Source organism: Notolabrus celidotus, chromosome 8 (genome assembly GCF_009762535.1).
Source record: "Notolabrus celidotus isolate fNotCel1 chromosome 8, fNotCel1.pri, whole genome shotgun sequence".
NCBI lineage: Eukaryota > Metazoa > Chordata > Actinopteri > Labriformes > Labridae > Notolabrus > Notolabrus celidotus.
Genome location: NC_048279.1, coordinates 9,736,409 through 9,755,859, shown reverse-complemented (window position 1 = coordinate 9,755,859; position 19,451 = coordinate 9,736,409). Strand labels below are relative to the sequence as shown.

The 19,451-nt window shown below is 40.7% G+C and overlaps 1 protein-coding gene across 3 annotated transcripts; it reads right to left on the bottom strand.

Annotated features, from left to right (window-relative positions):
* Positions 1-221: 221 nt before the first annotated feature.
* On the bottom strand, positions 222-18,163 carry smad5 (SMAD family member 5). 3 transcript variants are annotated; one of them, XM_034690170.1, is made up of 7 exons: positions 17,787-18,163; positions 8,091-9,023; positions 5,470-5,763; positions 4,332-4,439; positions 2,608-2,829; positions 2,253-2,509; positions 222-1,308 (listed from the first exon to the last, which is right to left on the bottom strand). In XM_034690170.1, the coding sequence occupies exons 2-7, from the start codon at positions 8,491-8,493 to the stop codon at positions 1,165-1,167; spliced, it is 1,428 nt and encodes a 475-aa protein (XP_034546061.1). In that variant the 5' UTR covers positions 8,494-9,023; positions 17,787-18,163; the 3' UTR covers positions 222-1,164. The 3 variants fall into 3 exon arrangements, with proteins under 3 accessions (XP_034546061.1, XP_034546062.1, XP_034546063.1); XM_034690171.1 differs by having other exon boundaries at positions 8,091-9,020; positions 17,787-17,989; XM_034690172.1 differs by lacking the exon at positions 17,787-18,163 and adding an exon at positions 17,529-17,690.
* Positions 18,164-19,451: the final 1,288 nt, after the last annotated feature.

Below are 19,451 nucleotides of genomic sequence, written 5' to 3'. Positions count from 1 at the left end.
CAAGAAAATACAAGAGACATGGACCACTAAACACAAAAGGGAGACAAAGGATACGGAATAAACACGGGGAGGTAAAAAACTAAACATCAGCACATGACAGTTGTGGTTATTACTGCTGATCTTTTGACATCCACAGCTCCACCCTGTTTTTGTCAGGCTGTTTTCCCTGTGTGTTTGCATCTTTGGAAGTAATGTAAAACAAATGACAACATAAAACAATAATTATTACAGAATAACCTTTTTATTTCATTTAGCTAATAATGTCAATTTTCTATGAACATGTTACCTTGACCACACCAAAATCAAATATGTCTCTGTAAAAACCATGAGTGCACATTTCTGTTAATACAATACGCATGGAAAATAGTCACTCTTATATGAGTGAGAACAAATAAAAACTAATCATGATGTCCGTCGTCAGATCGTGTCAAACTGACTACTTCTATTACAATAGATGTAAAACTTTTAACGTTGTCAGCTGACGGTATGTTCAACTATTTCAGTGATGGAGCTCCCACGTTGAAATCATCAGTTCAGCAGACATACTCATCTCTTTAACAGTGGGAGGCTCTGGGGTTCGTTTTAGTAGCAGACGAAAAGGAGAAAGCTTTGTTTGTTTGTTTGTTTTTATAATAAAGCTACCGGTTAACAAATGTGTCTGCTTCTTAACGTTGTAAATGTTTGAGACCTAGATTAAATTTCTTTCAGTAACAATCCAATCTGTCTGTGGGACGCAAGGTGGAGTCATTTCTGCTTCAAAATCAATTACACATACTAAGAAATAAAAACATTGAGAAAACAACGATGCAAAATATTTTCTGACTTGTGTTTAAGCTCGACAAAAGGTGGTCTCGATTCTCCTTTGAGCAATGTCAAGCAGCTCTGTGTTTACGTTCTCACTGCAGCTTAGCATTCCTTTTTTTTCTCCTTTTTCCGGTATTCGCTTGTGATGTGACTCTGAACAAATGACACCGTCTACCCTGGTTGTTGTTGTTGTTGTTGTTGTTGTTGTTACATTTTCCAGCCACAGTTCAAAATCCTTTCCCAAAGGTAAGAGTAAACAGTTCAGCCATTAAGAACAAATTAAATTATAGATCACAGAGGGGAAGAACAGGGAAGTTAAAACATGTAGATAGGATTTCCCAAGCTCCCACGGGACTATCATTAGGACACAGAGGAGATGGGGTTAAGAGGCGAACCCATTTGAGTTAGCACCTTGTCCAGCCATTGAAGCGGCCCATGCAGGTGCACCTCTATCCAGCAGGGGGTGCTGGTGACGTCCTGTCTATGATACTCCGCTCCCCAGCCCTGTAATAAGACACATTGTATCAGATGATGTTTGCCTGTTGTTAAAAAAAAAAAAAGACTTGTATTGTTGCGTCTCCCGTAGGTCCTCCTCTATGGGACGTCGTTTGTAAAGTTGTGCACACTGAAAATAACATCAACAATTCTCCACATTAAGCTACAAAACCTCATAGAAACGTAGAGTGAATCTTTAGAAGACACTTTTTGTTATCACATTAAGAGCAATATTTATATTAAGTATAAATATAAATATAAGTTGTTAAATCTAAATGTGAAATGTTAAATCTAAATGTAAATGTGAAATGTTAAATCTAAATGTTAAATGTTAAATCTAAATGTTAAATGTTAAATCTAAATGTTAAATCTAAGTGTTAAATGTTACATCCAAATGTTGATTGTTAAAACTAAATGTTAAATGTTGCTCTGTGATCCTAAACATTTAGCTAATATGCAAATTCACACTGTCGCCTAGCGGAAATACCAAAATAAAAGCTTCATGAAGCAATACAGACTTAACAACAACTTGGCTTGTCCGTTCCATAGACTGGGTAAGCCTTATTGATGAAGCTTTATTTTGGCGTTAACAGCACTCCATACAAATTCACACTGCTGCTAGCAGAAGTACCAAAATAAAAGCTTCATAAAGCTTTCATTTAGGTTGAACATTTAACATTAAGATTTATATTTAACATTTAGATTTAACATTCATATTTATATTTAGCATTTGGGTTTAACAATGATGGTAACTGGAAAATATTTTCACAACAAAATTAAATGTGAAGATCACAAATATTGTGATATTACTAAAAATTCACATTACATTTTTAAGAGGTTTTGGAGCTAAATGTGGAGAATTGTTGGTGTGATTTTCAGTGTGCACATTTTTACAAATGGCGCCCCATACTCCTCCTTCTCCTCTTCTTCTACTGAGTCCCTGGATGCCTTACCTTGACAAAGCTCATCCTAATGGTACACATCTTGGTGAGCTCATACACAGCCTCAAAGCCATGGTTGACCGACTGAGCCAGCAGCTGAGCGAACTCCTGGTTGTTGAAAATCTTAAGGCTACATCCACTGGGGATCTTGCAGACAGTGGTGGGATGGAAGCCATGATGGTAATTACAGTTTCGGCTCTGCACAAAAATGCTGGTGTCACTGAGGCATTCTGCGTACACCTCCCCTCCCACGTAGTACAGGTGCACTCCTGGTGAACAGACACACAAATGATGGTCAGGTCATTGAAAGCAGCCTCTGTAAAATATCATTGACCTCGCTGTTCTGCTGTGCGTGATGTGGCCATACCTTTGCCAATGTGTCTCCGGGTGTTCTCAATCGTAGAGTTGCGGTTGACGTTGGAAAGCAGTCCGAGGCAGAAGCGATTTTTGTTGTTTGAAGGGTCAGTGAAGCCATCCACCAGTACACTGGTTGAAGACGCATGGTAGGCCTCCCCTACACGATTGTTGAGTTCATAGTAGACAATAGAGCACCAGTGGCTTGGCTCCTCATACTCCACTGGTTGGACATCTGGGAAAAATGAACAACAGGTTTGCACGTTACAGAAAGCAGGTTTACAGAGAACTCTGAGTCTGATAACTCTGAAATGGGCTCTCTGTTTCAAGGAGGGAGGTAACTCAAACCCGCTCCAGAGAGAGAGGCATCCTGAGCTCTGACTCAGATACTGTAATAACTGAAGTGAAGTTCACCCGGAGCGTGTTTTCTTCAATGAACCCTGAATTTCTTTCTGTCTCCTCATTCTCAGAGCAAAACACAGTTTCATTTTCACATTAGTTTATTAAGTCCATATGACACGTATGAATAGAGATCTGCTGGGCCCGTATAAAACACACTTGTTTAAACATGGCATGTCCATGCATGGAGGAGCCTATGGTTAAGCCCACATCAGAGATGATCAGCTGGGGGCTGCGGCTGTGTGTCAGGTCTCAATGAGCGCTTTTTTGCGGGGAGCAAAAAATACACAACAGCCGCCAACAACGACACAGACATGAATGTTTAGAACTTAACACAGGACGTTTCCCCATCTTTGGATACAGAGGCAACAGACCAGTGGGATAGCTCTGACGTTGCTAACTTGCTAGTATCTCTGCAGACCAGAAACATCAGATTCGTCTGGGCGTGTGTTCTGCCGCAGGACAGAATATCACCCGGTTGCACTCCTGCTGACACCTGACACATGCTCATTTTACTCAATAAGAATGAGTAGGCAGAAAGCTGGACACTGTGTTCAGTTCTGTTGTTGCAGCAAATCCACATTCTGAGCCTTCATTTGAAATGACTATGCATCCACCGAGATAAGCCTGCTCCACATGTTGATATTCAGCGTGTTAAAAGTTTTGTACGTATTTATATGATCTGTAGCTATTCCATACCGTCAGCTATATACATTGTGTTGCCTCTGAAAGTATGATTTAGGAAAAAAACCAAATTACTTTAAAAAAACAAACAAATTTGATCTTTTTGTCATGGGAAACGTCTATGTTTCTAAAAGAAGAATCGATAACTAACGTTTCCAAAGCTCGATCACAGAGAATACGTGATCATTTTCAAGTGCGTCGTAGTTCGCCTTTCTTCGCTTGGATTGGATCAATATAATAATTAATTCTACGCTCAAAACTATTCCACAAGTTTTCACCTGTGATAACAAACCTACGCATTGACTCCAGCAGCACGTTTCTCTCACGCTGCTTCTATCTCCCTTTGCTGCTGCAGTGCTGCTTTTCTCTGATCGGATATTCCTACTTGACATAGGACTACATAGGACTCGCCTGATGGTTTTTGTAGTGGTGGAAGTGCTGAACACAGAGTGAGCCTACTCAGAGTTGATTTGTCTGACGGTTTCACAACCGAACACTCAGACTTTCCCATCTGAGGTGTAATCAACTCAGAGTTCATAGTTCAGACAAAGCATTAGTTGAACGCCATCCCATGAGAATCCCATAAGAAGTTAACATGTTGTGTATGTTTTTTAGCACAGATCTGATGTCAGTGTAAATGTTTGCACTGCTCACCTCCCCTGTTGATGGTCTGTGCAACCATGGTGCTAGATGTTTCCATGGACTGGCTCTCCTGACCCTGCTGCTCATCAGGGGGCATGTAGGCAGGGGGCGGGGTGTCAGCTGGTGGAAGAAGGGTGGAGTTACAGAGGAATTAGACATCAGCTATTGCTGCTAAAAACTAAACACAACACCACCACATTTTGATGTTTCGATGTCATACATTAACACACAATCCTAAACTGCCACTAAATGTTTCTATTAACTTCATGCTGGATTCAGATGTGACCGCAGATCTGAACTAGAGCACAATTTAGAAGCACTGCTTGAAAACACTTAACAGAGGAAACATCCACATTCATTTAAATATAACTATAATGTCTTAATAAAGCATTGTACTTCACGCTGGATGTATCCGTCCTATCATAACACAGAAACAAGACTGAGGGACTTCTCTGTCTACTGAGTAAGTACCTTGACAGCAGAAAGCTTCCTAGTCTATAAAGGACACGGATTAGCTGACACCCGATTGTTCTCATTTAGAGGTGAAGCTTGATTTTAATGAGCAAACAATTTATTTCAATTTTTAAAAGTTTTAGTTATTTTTCAAAGTGCCTTGTGTTTTATTATTATTATTTATTTATTATTTCATTTTCAATCTTTTATTAAATTCTTAAATTAATTTTAATGTTTTATTTAATTAATTTTAATGTATTTATCTAAATACGTTAATTTATTAGTATTTATTTAATGTATCATTTGATTTATGTTTTTTATCTAATTTATCTTATTTATTTATCTTTTTTATTCTTAAATTAATTTTAATGTATTATTTAAATAACTTAATTTATTTGTATTTATTATTTAATTTATTAAATGTATCGTTTGATTTATGTTATTTCATGTTAGTTATTTTACAGTGTTTAACCTATTTCTAAACTAATGTGTTATTACTCATTTGACTTCACTGTGCTGCACTTTGGTAAACTTTATTGTTCTTTAAAAATGTGCTCTATAAATAGACTGGATTGGACAATCCTATTCAATTGTTAGATAATGCAGTATAGAAATCAGAGATCAGTATGTATGAACAGTCAGCCCCTTCTAAGCTGAATTTGTCTCAGGGTTAGGTACTTCAGTATGTTGGGTTTACCTGGAAGCTGGAATGGACTGGATGGCCCCGAGCTGGCAGGAGAGTTTGGATAAGTACCACTGCTGGCGGGTGAAGAAGGGTACGGAGAGAGAGGAGAGATGGGGAAGGAACTGCCCCCACCTCCTCCTCCACTGCTAGTGCTGCCGCCCCCACTGTGTGGCTGCTGGAAGGACTCAGGAAAGGTGGCGTTGAGTGGCATGTGTGGCTCATTGTGGGTGAGGTTGCGGAATTGTACAAGCAGGCTGTGCTGGGGGTTGAACTCGCTGTGCCGTGGTACAAGGACAGGAGGGAGCACTAGATGGAGGAACAAAGGATTGGAACATCAGTTGGCATTCAAAACATCGTCATGCTGTGTTCTTTCTTTTCAGGTAATTGGCTGATCATTACATGTTAGTAGCTGATGTCTAATAAACACATCTTTCCCAGAAAACCAAGCAGAATTCTTGCTTCAAAACAAAACAAAGCCAACCATCTTTAATCATTTCTCCTCTTCATACCTGGACTCTCCCGCTCTGCCTCCGCTCAGTAAAAGGTGTAGGAATCTGAAAATACCAACTGACTTTTCAGACTAAAACACCTTTAAAACAAATTATTAAGACACCATCATCACTCTTTCTCCCTCTATCTGTCTGTCTGTCTCACTTCCCATTCATAAGCCTTCAAAGAACCACGATAAACAAATAGATAAAAAGACGGAGATGCAGACGCCATGCACAGAGAGAGCGACATGAACTGCAGCATGGAGGATATTACGGACTGAAGTGAAAAAGTAAATAAAACCTTATACATTTTGGAAGTCAGAAGCTGTCAATGTGTACATCACAGACTCCTGCATGAATACAAATAATAAATAAGACAGGTGGCAAGAAAAGAAAAGTAAAGGAGGGGAAGCATCTATCGGGCTACTCCCTAAAGACAGACACAGATAGCCGATTGTCTCAGCACCTTCAAGGCCACTGAGGCATTTTAAAGCAGGCTTCAGAGAACAACCTGCACCAACACCTGTGAGGAACTTTATCATATTTGGATCAACTCATCCATAAGGACTTTGTTTCAACTGGGACAACTTACGCACTCGCACTTTGTCTCTAACATGTTTGGAGAACGTGACCTTCCTGGATGACATCATAGACATGAGCCGACACACGCTCTCAACAACACACATGCAGATGGGACTGTGAGTGGAGGCTAACACCAAGTGTAACATGTCTCTGCTCGGAGTATGATTATCAGAGCTGCAAAGTTTCACTTTTTCTTAAAGCTCACCCTTTGAGAAAATTATTGTTCTTCTTCGCTGGTTTTCAGTGCCAGGGGTAAGTACTAAGGTTGCATCTATCTTGAAAAGTTTTAGGTTTTACTTCAAGGAACAAAAACATGGGAATGTTTCTTTGAGGATTTTCCGGTTTTTAACGTCTTGGAACAAAGAAAAGTCTTTATTCATCTTAGAAGGTTTTAAGACTTTAACTTCTTCGAACAAGTACACAGGAATAAACTCAGTCACAAACCAATACCAAAACCCAACAGAAGAGAATGGAGGCTTTACTAGGGATGCACCGAAAATTTGGCCACCGAAAATGGCCCAAAGGTGCATTTTCGGTTTTCGGCCGAAAGACTTTTATCACCGAAACAACACGGCTGAAACAGAATGATGTGATGAGGCAAGCAAAAACCACGGCCAGTACGCGCATGTCTGGATAAGGGACAACATGTCTGCATCTGTTCTTCCTTTAATCGCAGCACTAAATCGTCTTCTAAGCAAAGAGGTTGAGACAGACCACGGAGTGAAAACAATGAAAACTACACTCTAAGAGTCTGTCAGCACACGTTTCACTGAGATCTATTCGGATCCTCTGCACTTCATCGCAACTGTACTTGATCCACGTTATAAAGATCATTACTTGGATGTGGGAATAAAGCAGCGCGCACGAGAAATGATCCAGGCCGCCATGGATACGGAGAATCCGCTTGGAGATGGAGGACAGAGTGCAGAAAAAAGGACCCGTCTCTCTGAACCAGATGAGGGGCACCCTCGTTGTCTGATATGTTCAATAAGATCCTTGATTTTAGTGAGGTTAGTACAGTCATAGCCATAAATGCAATGGTACTAATAATTGGCATAATCATTTCTTGCTGTGTTTCAGTATGCGCATCAATGAGCCTTGGCCGCCCCATGACCCTGTCGTCAGTGAAACTGTGTTTAGGTGGGGACTGTCCACTGCAGACTTGAACACCCCTCAAAGATGCTCTGACCCACTGGTTTAGCAATCACAGTTTGTCCCATGTCAAAGTCGCTCTCATCCTCACCCTTGCATATTCTTTCTGCTTCCAACAAGAGAACATAACAGGCAAAGTGTTCACTTGCTGCCTTACGTATCCCATCAAATGACAAATGTACTCATCTGTCAGTTGTCACAGTGCGATGGCTGATCAGTGTGTGTGTGTATGTATTAGTGTTGCACAGTACAGAACAAAGAAATCAAACTGATGTATACTCATATCTAGACTAATTTAAACATAAGCTTAGACTTACTATGTGAAGATTATGTGTCAAATATTAACCTTCAAATTAAAAAAACAAACAGAGGTAGAGTTAAAAAAAGCACCGGACCATGATCACTTACCAGGACTCTCGACTCGTTTGTAGTGATACGGGTTTATGCAGACCTCCTTCTGTTTGGAACCAAACGGGTAATCGCACACCTCCAGAGGCTTCAGCTCATGATGGGACTGAAGGTCTGGCCAGCGCCATACTCTGCAGTAGATTACATGAGGCAGACCTTTCCGATGGGAAACCTGTAGCCGGCCATCCAATGATCTTGGAATGGTAACACACTTGCTGGGCTGCCCGGGGCAGCTGAGAGCTTTCTCCAGATCCTCCATCGCTCCTTTCTTCTTCTTCAGCTTTTTCACAAGGGCATCCACAGCTTTTTCTGCCCATTTCTCTTCCTCGTCTCCCTGCTTCCAACCAAGCAGACGCTTGACTGCTGGGCTTGTGAAGGAGAAGAGGCTGGACATTGAGGTCATGTTGCAGGCTGTATTACAGGTGAAAAGGAGGACTCACTCTTGGGGGCCCAATGGGGTCCAAAGTTCCCAACCACGAAGTTTAAACTCAACAGTGAAGCCTAAACCTTGTGAAAGTGAGGTAAACAAGACAATCTACGAGGGGTTGGGGGGTGGGGGGTGGGCATGGGAGGGGTGGAAGGCTAGAGTATTTGAGGCCAAAAGAGATAAGGGGTGTGGCAGAGGAGGCTTTAGCCTTGTCTGACCAACAAGGACAGGAAGCAGGGGAGGAATGGGAGTCAGCAAGCAGGACACAGCTGCTGCTGCTCAGGAAGGGCCCTGTAGCAAGCTGTCCAGAGTTTGGTCACCACCCCTTACAAAGGGAGGAGGAGGAGGAGGAGCAGGCTGCTGGAGTTGTGATCAGGACCTCGGTTGAATTGTGTAGAGCAGGTTGACAGGCAAGAAATAGAGTGCTCACTTCTCAACACTGAGTCCGGGCCACGTGCTAGATTGAGTCTTCCATCAATTACAGGTCGGTGTTTCACTCCCGTCTGCTGCAAGACAGAAAAGAGGAAGAAGGAGGAGACTCATTGATTACTCAGACACACTCACTGGTTTGGCATTTCATACAAGAACCATCTGGTCAAACTTATAATACATTTCAAAATGTGAAAATGAATAGTCTAAATGTCAGCACCATGTGTGGAAAACACTGGCACAGCTTCACAAATGAGTTGAAATCTTTAACTGCCAGACAAAAGGCATGATCAGTTGTTTTTGTATATGAAATATAGCAGCGACCACCTGATATTTGTGTCACGTTTGTGCACTGTCTCTGAATTATTTATCTCCCTCAAATCTTTCTGTCACCAAAAAGAGCCAACATTGTAACACTTGAGTTTAGTTTAGTTATTTTTAATCACACTACAGTTCTGGAGAAATGCTTAAACTACTGATAACATGTCAAATCAAATAATTACTCTAGTCAAAAAGGGAATAAAAAGAAGTCTTCATTTATTATTTTCACTGCTTTTTAAGAGATCATGTATTTTTACAACCTAAGCCATGGAAGCAACAAGGAAGCCGGTCTACAGCAGCTCTGCTTTATCTCGCAAAGCCCAGGCTGACCCGCAGCACAGAGGTACACCTGCTCCAGACCCACTCAGATTCAGAGGAATTCCTCAATATAAACCACAATTCAGAAATCGAATTAAGCCTCCCAATGGTTTGATGACGCTGGGATGTTACAGTTCACTGTGATTCACTGTTGACTTTGTTCAGACGTGCCTGTCTGATCATCAAACCAGCACACAGGACTGTTCAGGGAAGTACAACAACTTGATTTCTCTTCTGTGATGGATCAGTGCTGATGGTTTGTCAGCCTTGCATGTATGATGGATATCATCATGCAACAATAACAGTTAAACTTGTTATAGTTGGATATAGATCATAAATTGTATATTATAATCAGAGGTAGGGCTGTGCCATATCATACCGTCCATTATGATACTGGTATACATGTTGACATGATAAAAGTGTCATATTGTGTCAAAGCTGGTGATAATGTTTACAGTGAAAGAGTATAGCGGCTCAGTCATCTGGTAAACTTGTCTTCTCTTCACGTTTGATGTCAGCTGATAGCTATTGGATCTGGATCAGAACGTAAGTGACAATCCTTAACTACATGGTTGAATGCTCATCAATGCATGCTGAGAGTCAATCCCTTGGTAGACCAACAGAGGTGGACTTGGAGGCATTTGTTCACATTGGTCCAACAATCATGTGGACAAACACACCACCCGCTTCTAAAAGGCGAATTTAATATTTCTCTGCTGCGTCTTGTGAAAATATTTAGTTCTTTTGATGTCATTCCAGCATGTGGAGACATGTATGTATTAATCAAGGTGTGTATGAAAATGCAAGATAAAAAGATAGTGTCCTTAGTTAATCAGAGAGGAAGACTGTATTTAATAAAATACTAGATTATCTGTGTGGACCATACTGTCATTGACAAGGAGAATGTGTTAAGACAGGGCGATGAAGACTCCCATGATTCAAGCAGAGAAGGAAATACAACACAGAATACTCGATCACCCGGGACTTCCACCAGATCCATGTCCGGTCCGGCTCCGTGCTCTGTAATCTGTCAACACCCACCAGTTGCGTTTTCAGAACGCGGTAATCACAAGCGGCAACCTCCGGTCTAAAAATATGAGTCAATGTGGAAGTGTTAAAAGCTGCAGTTCATCGAGGATCCGCTTGAGGCTGGCTCCGGAAGTACCAGAAGTCACATACACATGAATGGGAAAAAGAGGATCTTTCCAGCATTAATAAACATGTTTACAGTCTGGTACAAAAGACGAGTGTAGTCTGAATAGCTCATTTCTCGATGTGCTCTCACTGTGAGGGGGGTGAATTTTTTTCTAACGTGGCAATTTCAAAGATATTGAGATTACTAGTCCTCCAATGAGAGGCACAGCTGCCTGCGGGAACACTGCAGCTGTTGGCTAGGAGGCTCAAAGCCCGCCTCTTTACGTCACACTGGCTCCACAGAAGCAATATGGCTGCCGCTGCCGATTGGCTTCAAAACAGCGTTCAGAAACATATGGGTGACGTCACGGATACTACGTCCATATTTTATACAGTCTATGGGTAATCACTGCATTAATGAATATCCAACATCTCTCCTCATCCATGTTGTCTTTCTGGTCCTCAGAAAACCTCTGACCTGTTGACGCCAGGCCTGGCTCCGCTCATCATGACAGTTTGTTGTTGTAGTGAAGTGAAATACGATCTGGTGATAACACAGAGTGTTTTATTTTGAAAATTGACCAGATGTTTTCATTTTGTTTTGGTGCCTGACTTCCTGTCCTGCTCGATCGAATTCTGTTAGCAGCAATTCAGATTTTCAAACTGAAAAATGTTATAGTGTAAAGTTAAATATGCTCATTTTGAATGCCAGCAACACCTTAGTTGGGACAGGCTCAATGAAACACTGAGTAGGTTGTGTAATGCTATAAAAAATACCTGGAAAAGCATTACATTAGTTATGCAACAGGTTAGTAAAATGACTGGATATAAAAGGGCACTCCAGAGAGGCCGGGTCTTTCAGAAGAAAAGCTGGGAAGAGGTTCTCCACTCTGTCAGAGACTGCATGAGGAACTAGTTCAACAACTTCAGAGTCCAATCCACGTATACAGGTTAAAACTGGACCATGCTAAGACTAAACCACATATGAACATGATCCAGAAATGCCGGCAACTTCTCTGGGCCTGAGCCCTTTCAGATGGACTGACTGATGGTCTGAAAAATCTAAATCTGACATTCTTTTTGGAAATCATGGAAGACACATCCTCCGCTTTAAAGAGGGGAGGGACCACCAGCTTGTTATCAATGCACAGTTTAAAACCCAGTATCTAGGATGGTATTGGGGTGCATAAGTGCCCACTTCTAGCTAGTTCACACATCTGGGAGGGCACCATTAATGCTGAACAATATATAGATCTTGGGGCAATATAAGCTGCCATCCAGACAATACTTTTTCATAAAGGATGCCAAACTAAATGTTGCTTGTATTACAACAGTATGGATCCGTAGTAGTGGAGTCCTGGTGCTAAATGGGCAAGCTGCAGTCCTGTTTTTACCCTGCGAAAACATTTGGTGCATGGTGAAACAATATGACAGAGGAGGGGCGCTGGTGGCCTTGCGGACTAAGCGCCCCACGTAGAGAGACTTCAACGACGATGACTATAGTCCTCGTTGAAGCCAGTTCGACTCACGGTCGACCATTTGCTGCATGTCTTCCCCCTCTCTCTGCTTCATGCATTACCTGTCTCTCTTCAGCTGCCAATAAATGCAAAAAAATAAAATAAATATGACTTAAAATACACGTGTGTAGTGGTGTGAGATCAGGCTAGATGGGGACATTTCACTTCCGAAGCTCCAGGAACTGGTCTTCTCAGTTTCCAAACGTTTGCAGAGTGTTGTTGAAAGAAGAGGTGATGCAACACAACGGCAAATATGCCCCTGTCCTCAAGGTTTGGAAACAGGTTGCTGGTAACACATTTGGATTGTCATTCAAGCCGACGTGTTACGGCCCCAGTTTATATAGGTTTTGTTTTTTGTTTTTCATTTCACAGAATGTGATCAAAAACGGTGTCTGGACTTGGTCTTGTCAGGAAATGATCTTGTTTACATTGAAAGGTGGGGGCTTCATTTATAAACAGACACCAGCTGAGCAGACGAAGGGGCAGGCGGGTAAAGGCACAAAAAAGCAGATCGCACAAGAGGAAATATTTCCTGTGATTTATGTGGATTTTCTTTAACACACAAGTTCAGCAGATACTCAAATATAAAGCTGTGCAGGTGACCTCATTTACTCAATAAGTGTCCTAGTGAAACTTTGAATAAAAGCATTGTGTGAAAATGAGGAGAGTCGCTCCACATGAAAAACAAAAGATCAGGCTTTTGGTTAGGAAAGTAAGAGAGTTCACGTATTCGTACCAAACTGTTTCAGCACAGCACTTTTGGTTTCAGTGCATGTCCAATGACTTTTTCAACAAGTCACCTCAAGTCATACTGAGTTTGAATTATTTTTCGCCTGTGCTGTGATCATCTGTGTGAGCCAATTGCCATGAGGACATGATTTTGGAATGCTCCGGTGCCTGGATGTAATACGGTATTCCCGCCAGACGGTGGCTATAGAGCTTCTTAAAGCTGTTTTCTAACTGCATTAAGTAACAAAAGAAGAAGAATGCTAACTTCATAAGCTAGCAAGAGAAGAAGAAAAACATTAGAGACAGTCACTGGAAATACGTGTGTAGTGGTGTGAGATCCAGAAACAGAGAAATCACAGAGACTGAGCGTGGCTGTAAAATGTAAACATACACGCCACGCTGCTGCGTCACAGAAACTAGGGACGGGCACAAACGGACCGCTAACGAGACAGGTGTCTGTTTACGTTCACTGTCTACACCTGCAGAGCAACAAATGTTGCGTTAGTCGCTGTCTCAACTTGATCTTTCAAACCTGCCGTCAGAGAGCTCTATTTAGAGTAATCGCCGGATAACGACATGAGAGGCACTGCTCACGGTTTGATCCGTTATCATGCACACTGAGATGAAAATAAAGCCATGTCAGACGTAAGGATGGATTCAATCTACCTTAGAAGATAAACATATGAATAAATGGACTTAACAGGTCACACATTTAACTCTGTAGGATGGAGCACATCAAAGTTGGATTTGTATCTGAATGAGAGACACGGCAAATAAACAGTCTTCAACTTCACAAACTCATAGCTATTACATTGATAGCACATTTTGTTTGCACCATCAAATGTTGATAAATTACAACAAAACTGACCAGACATACAAGTTAGATCACAACCACCAAAGTAACTCTAACAGGACAGCACCATTTTGGAAAATATGGACATTAAGCATTTTTTTTGAGGTACAATTACCAGGTCTAGAGCTGCTCCAAATGCTATGACACGATTTCTATCAATACTCTTCACAGTTTCTTGAGAAAATGAACGAAAGCAAATATGGAGCAGTCACCACTAAAGCCTGATTTACGCTTCTGCGTTGAATCGACGGCATAGCCTACGCCATAGATCTGCGTAGCTCCCGTACCTACATAGAGGCCTATGCACGTGGCCGATGTGCACCCCCTCCAAAATGTAACTCCCCGTAGAGCCGACGCGGACAACAAGCCCTGTGATTGGTCCGCTCAGCAGCATTGTATTGCAAGCATTTACAGCACTTCCAGGATCCGGCAAATCAGCAATGTATTTCATCTCATCCAACGTCTCCTCTCCATTCTTCCCTGTAATCATGTCTGTATGATAAACAGCAACATGCATCAGCTGTAGATTAACATAATACGTTCCAGGCCGGAGACAACCCGACTATCAGAGAGATCACACTGCCCTCAAGCGTTTCGAGGGAGTATTGCTGCATGTCACGGACACATCGAGAGAGTATTGCTGCATGTCACGGACACATCAACGCACAAGTATGTAGGGCTCAGGTCCGCTTCGACCACTGCTGCAGAGAGATGCAAAGTATAAACCTTGAGGGAAGCAGAAGTGCCGAGCATAACCTCACAACAGTAAACGCTGGCGAGAAGTGCTCCGAAATTGAGGTTGAGCACTGCATGCATAAAAAAACACCTTAGTTGCACAGCCCCTAAATGTTGTGATTTTTATGTACATAAATTAATAATAGTCTCCATTATTTATGTCTTTGAATGTATTTTCCTCCAACAAAACAAACTGGTGTTATCTTTTTCACATTGGTTTCAGCCCTTTACCAGAAAATCTGACAGGAGGCCTTCACAATATAAAACAACCAGTTCATTATTGTGATATCAATTAGGGAAGTGTGATAAAGTAACCTTATGTTTTACACATTACCTGTGTTAGCAACATGTTTCTCCTGAAAGAGGATCACAATTCAGGATTTTACCTGATTTTCACCTGTTGATCTGAAGTTAGCCAACATCTGGTTAAAGCTTGATTTGACTGGATCCAAATGGTGTACAAACTTGTCCATAAAGCATGCAGCTCTACACTGTAACCATGATTCAACATGTTTTATTATTTACACAATCTTCAGCAGCTCTTCCTCAGGTGTCCTGAGTGTGTGAGATTTGAAATACTCCGAAAGAGAAAACATTTCAGGGAGCGATGTCCAACTAAAGCTGTGAAGTGACACATCTCACCGTGACAGGTGTGTATTTCAAGACTTTTGTCCAGATGTCTAAACAGTGTCATGCACTGTTCATACAAGTAAAGGCACATCATACTTAAAAGGTGGCAAGTAGGGGTGTAACGATTCATCTACTACATCGATATATCCATTTATATTCCTACAATCCAACTACATCGATCTGTGCTCGTCAAGTTGGCCTTCTGTACAACATATATCAATCTAACATCGTTTCAAAAGGTAATAAATTGATTGTATCGATACTAGGAATAACACATTGGATTTAAGCACGGCAGACTTTAAATTGATGTTTTTTTGCACTTTTAATGATAAAGACGTTAAACATTACTCAATTCCGGCTGCCTGTCTGTGACGTCATCGCAACGCGCAGCAGACAACCAACATAGCATGGCGGATGGCAGAGGAGAAGCCAGCGAGCGAGAAATTATCAAACCACTATCCAGTGTGTAAACACTTTGGCTTTTGCAAAGACGGAGATGTTCTAAATAAGTCGCTCGCTGTTTGTAGGATATGCAAAGGTCAAGTAAAGTACCACGACAACACCACAAATCACACCAGCCGTCCAGGCACATCTTGCAGCGTTCCAGCTGCAGCAGCAGCGCAAGGTAACATCAGCTCTGCAGAAGCCTCAGGCCTCGCCAGCATGTTTAGTCAGAGACTGTAAAATATAGACGTAGTATCTGTGAATCCCGCCTGTCAATCAAGTCAGCTGTGCCTCTCATTGGAAGACTCGTAATCGAAATAGCTTAGAAATTGCCGTGTTAGAAAAAAATTCCCCCCCCACAGTGAGAGCATCTCAAGAAATGAGCTATCCAGACTACACCCGTCTTTTTAGCCAGGCCGTAAACATGTTTATTTCTGCTGTAAAGATCGTCTTTTTTTAATTGGTGTGTATGTGGTGTCCGGTACTTCTGGAGCCAGCCTCAAACAGATCCTCGATAAACTGCAGTTTTTAGTACTTCCGCATTGGACTCATATTTTTAGACCGGAGGTTGCCGCTTGGTTTAGTCAGAGACTAGGCCAAAACTCGGCTCAGGCGAAAAACATCACGGCAACAACAGGAATCTGGGACTGCCCAGTATCAAGGTATTTTTTCACAGTCACACTGGTTGAATTTTTGGCTAAAGAGTTACTGAATCGATTTTAAGTCACCGAATCGTTTTGGATCGAATCGTTCTTAATGAACCAATATCATCCTTTAATCGCATCTGCAACCACGAATCATGATGCGAATCGAATGGTTGTTAAAAAGATCGTTACACCCCTAGTAGCAAGTTGTTTAAGGAGGCTGTTTGGAGGATCACGAGGCATCATCCATGCAGAGACTTGTCACATCCCTCCCTCCTCTCGACACAAACTAAAAAGGAGAAAATAAATCAAATAGGAGTTGGTGAAGAATAACTATCAGCCAAAACCGCTGCCATTTTTCCAGACTAAAGAGGTCTAATCGCCCTCAAAGTAACGCAAGCACCATAGCTTTCTTGTTTAACCCTCCTGTTATGTTCTTTACTCTGGAACAGCAATAATGTTCCTGGGTCAATTTGACCCGGGACATATTCAATTATCCAAAAGTGTCAGAACCCCAAAAAATCCCAATACACATTTTTTTAAATGTAATTTTTAACTCCATTACTGAGCATTTAAATCTGGATTTAGTCCAATGGTGTTCTTTAACTCTCACAGATCATGGTTCAATGAGGATAACTCACTCGTTTTCACCAAGATTCATGTTAAAACTTTTCAAATGTACATTGGAAAGCCCTAAATGTAAAAACAATGGCTTTACATGACATATTTTTGTCTATTATATTTTACAACTTGAATTTATTTTTATTTTTATGAAGTGATGTTGATAAATGAACACGACACATCTTCTGTCACATGCTGCACAGATTTTTATGCTGCATTTCGCTGGTTTGGAAGACATATTACCTAAAATAGAGTTTAAATCGTGTCAATTTGACCCGCAACATAACAGGAGGGTAAATAAGTATAAAGTACATGAGGCAGACAATATGGGAAATCGAGTCTGTGGGAATAAGCAACACCCTCCACCATTTCCACCCTCAGTGAGAAAGAGACGCATCCCACGTTACACTAATCCACAAACAGATGAAAGTAAAGAGAACTTGAGGAACTTCTTAGTTTCAATTGAACACGCACAGTCCCCAGAGCAGCTCTCTCGGTATCTTTGTCTGATCCTAGTGTATGGTAATGTAAGCAACCTCAAGAATGTGCTAACTAGCTTAGCATATAATGAACTTAGTTTGAAGTGAAACACCTCAAACCCGCTGTCACTGTTCGGATTACAAGCTTCAAACTTACACTCTCTTCTTTTTGAATGTTACTCAGGGGCTTCACGTTCAGTCTGTGTTCCGTTATGGGGTATTTCTTCTTCACCCTCCCTTCTCTTCCTCCATTCCTGAAACTTTTTGAGCCTCTCTCAGCCCATGCTAAGCTATGCTAGCTGTTAGCCAACAGAGGGAAGTTCTGGAGCCACTGCCCTGCGCGTCCTGCTGATGAAGCCCACTGAGTCTCTGGTACACTTCACAAAGGTTTGGAGGAATGCTCGTTTTCACTTACCTTCTAGCAAGGCTCGGACGCCATGGGAAGTAGTTTTTGTTGGGCGTTGAAGGAGAGTTTGTTTTTTCTTTAAGATCTTCTCTCGTTGTCAAACACTGCTTGCCTTTGTCTCCTCATTCCTTATCCTCCAGATCCTGTACATACGTAGACTGAGGGACGGAGCGCAGATCATTCCGCTCTCCTCAGAAAGTAGTGCTCACTGCGGTGGTGAGGCGGAGCACGATTAGGATCCATACTTTTTTAAGTGCTGTTTTAACATGAATCTCTAAATCTTTTTGACAGTGTACTTTAGAAAGAAAAAAAAGAAAAAAAGTTAAAAGTAAAAAATAATGTAATAGTTTAGTTTACAAACCACTACACATGGACAGGGGCGTAGTGGGGGGAAAGTGGGGACTGACTACCTAGGGCCCAAGTGAGGAGGGGGGCCCTTAATGGGCCTGAAATAAAATATGTATTTTACTATGCTTTTCTTTTGTTTTGTTATAACTGCAATAAGATAACTAAAGTTGCCTGATAAATAAACAAACATTTGGACGTCCTTTCTGGAATTTTTCCGGCTCCATGAGATGCCTAAAGTGGGGAATTGTCATATTTTCAGAGCATCAAGTGTGGCTGAATCTGATTGAAAGTAAACTGTAGGCTTTTAGAGTTTTATTGACTTCATGAGGTTACATTATGCCAAATAATGCCTCCTTTTTGTCACTTGGCTTCAAATAATCTTGTTTAAAGAGGTGGACAGTCTGAGGGTCAATATTGTACAGTTACATTTGAAGACATTGTAAAAAATATATTTTATATATATACTGTATATATATATATATGATATTGATATTGATATGTAGCTTAGATTTGAGTCAGTTAAACAGGATAGTTTTAAGCATATATTTTTGTTGAATGCAATAAACCAGTTATAGCAGCAAGGTTATTTTTGTAGGGTTGGCTGTGGTGATGGGGCCCACTGAGATATCTTTTCAGCGGGACCAGAATTCCTGGCGACGCCCCTGCAAATGGTTTTGCATGCGCATATTATGTATGAGTGTCCAAATGAACACTGACAGCTTTTTAATGCCAGATAACTGTGTTCCTAGACCACTTATAACATCTGCACACTATTCAAACAACTACACATGATATTTCTCTTCACTTTTTGATTTTTAATTAAGTGAAAAGGTGGTCATGCTGCGGCTCTGAAATGTCTCACAAGTTTCAGGCTCCCCTCAGTCTGCAGCACCCAGGTTTTATGTTGTTAGTTGTATTTGTAGTCTGTTGATTGAAGCTTTGGCAGTCCACAAGTTGTTTATTAGTCTCTAATAACAATAATAATAATAATGATAATAATAATAATAATAATAATAATAATAATAATAATAATAATAATAATAATAACAATAATCATATAACAATAAAAAAAAACAATAATAACAATAATAATAATAATAACAACAACAATAATAACAACAATAATAATAACAACAATAATAATAACAAAATAACAATAAAATAATAATAATAATAATATTTATTGTTGTTATTATTATTATTGTTATTATTAATTAATTGATTAGAATAATGTTGATAATAATAACAATAACAATAAAAAGTAATAATAATAATAATTATTATTATTATAATCATTATTATTTTATTATTATTATTAATTTTGTA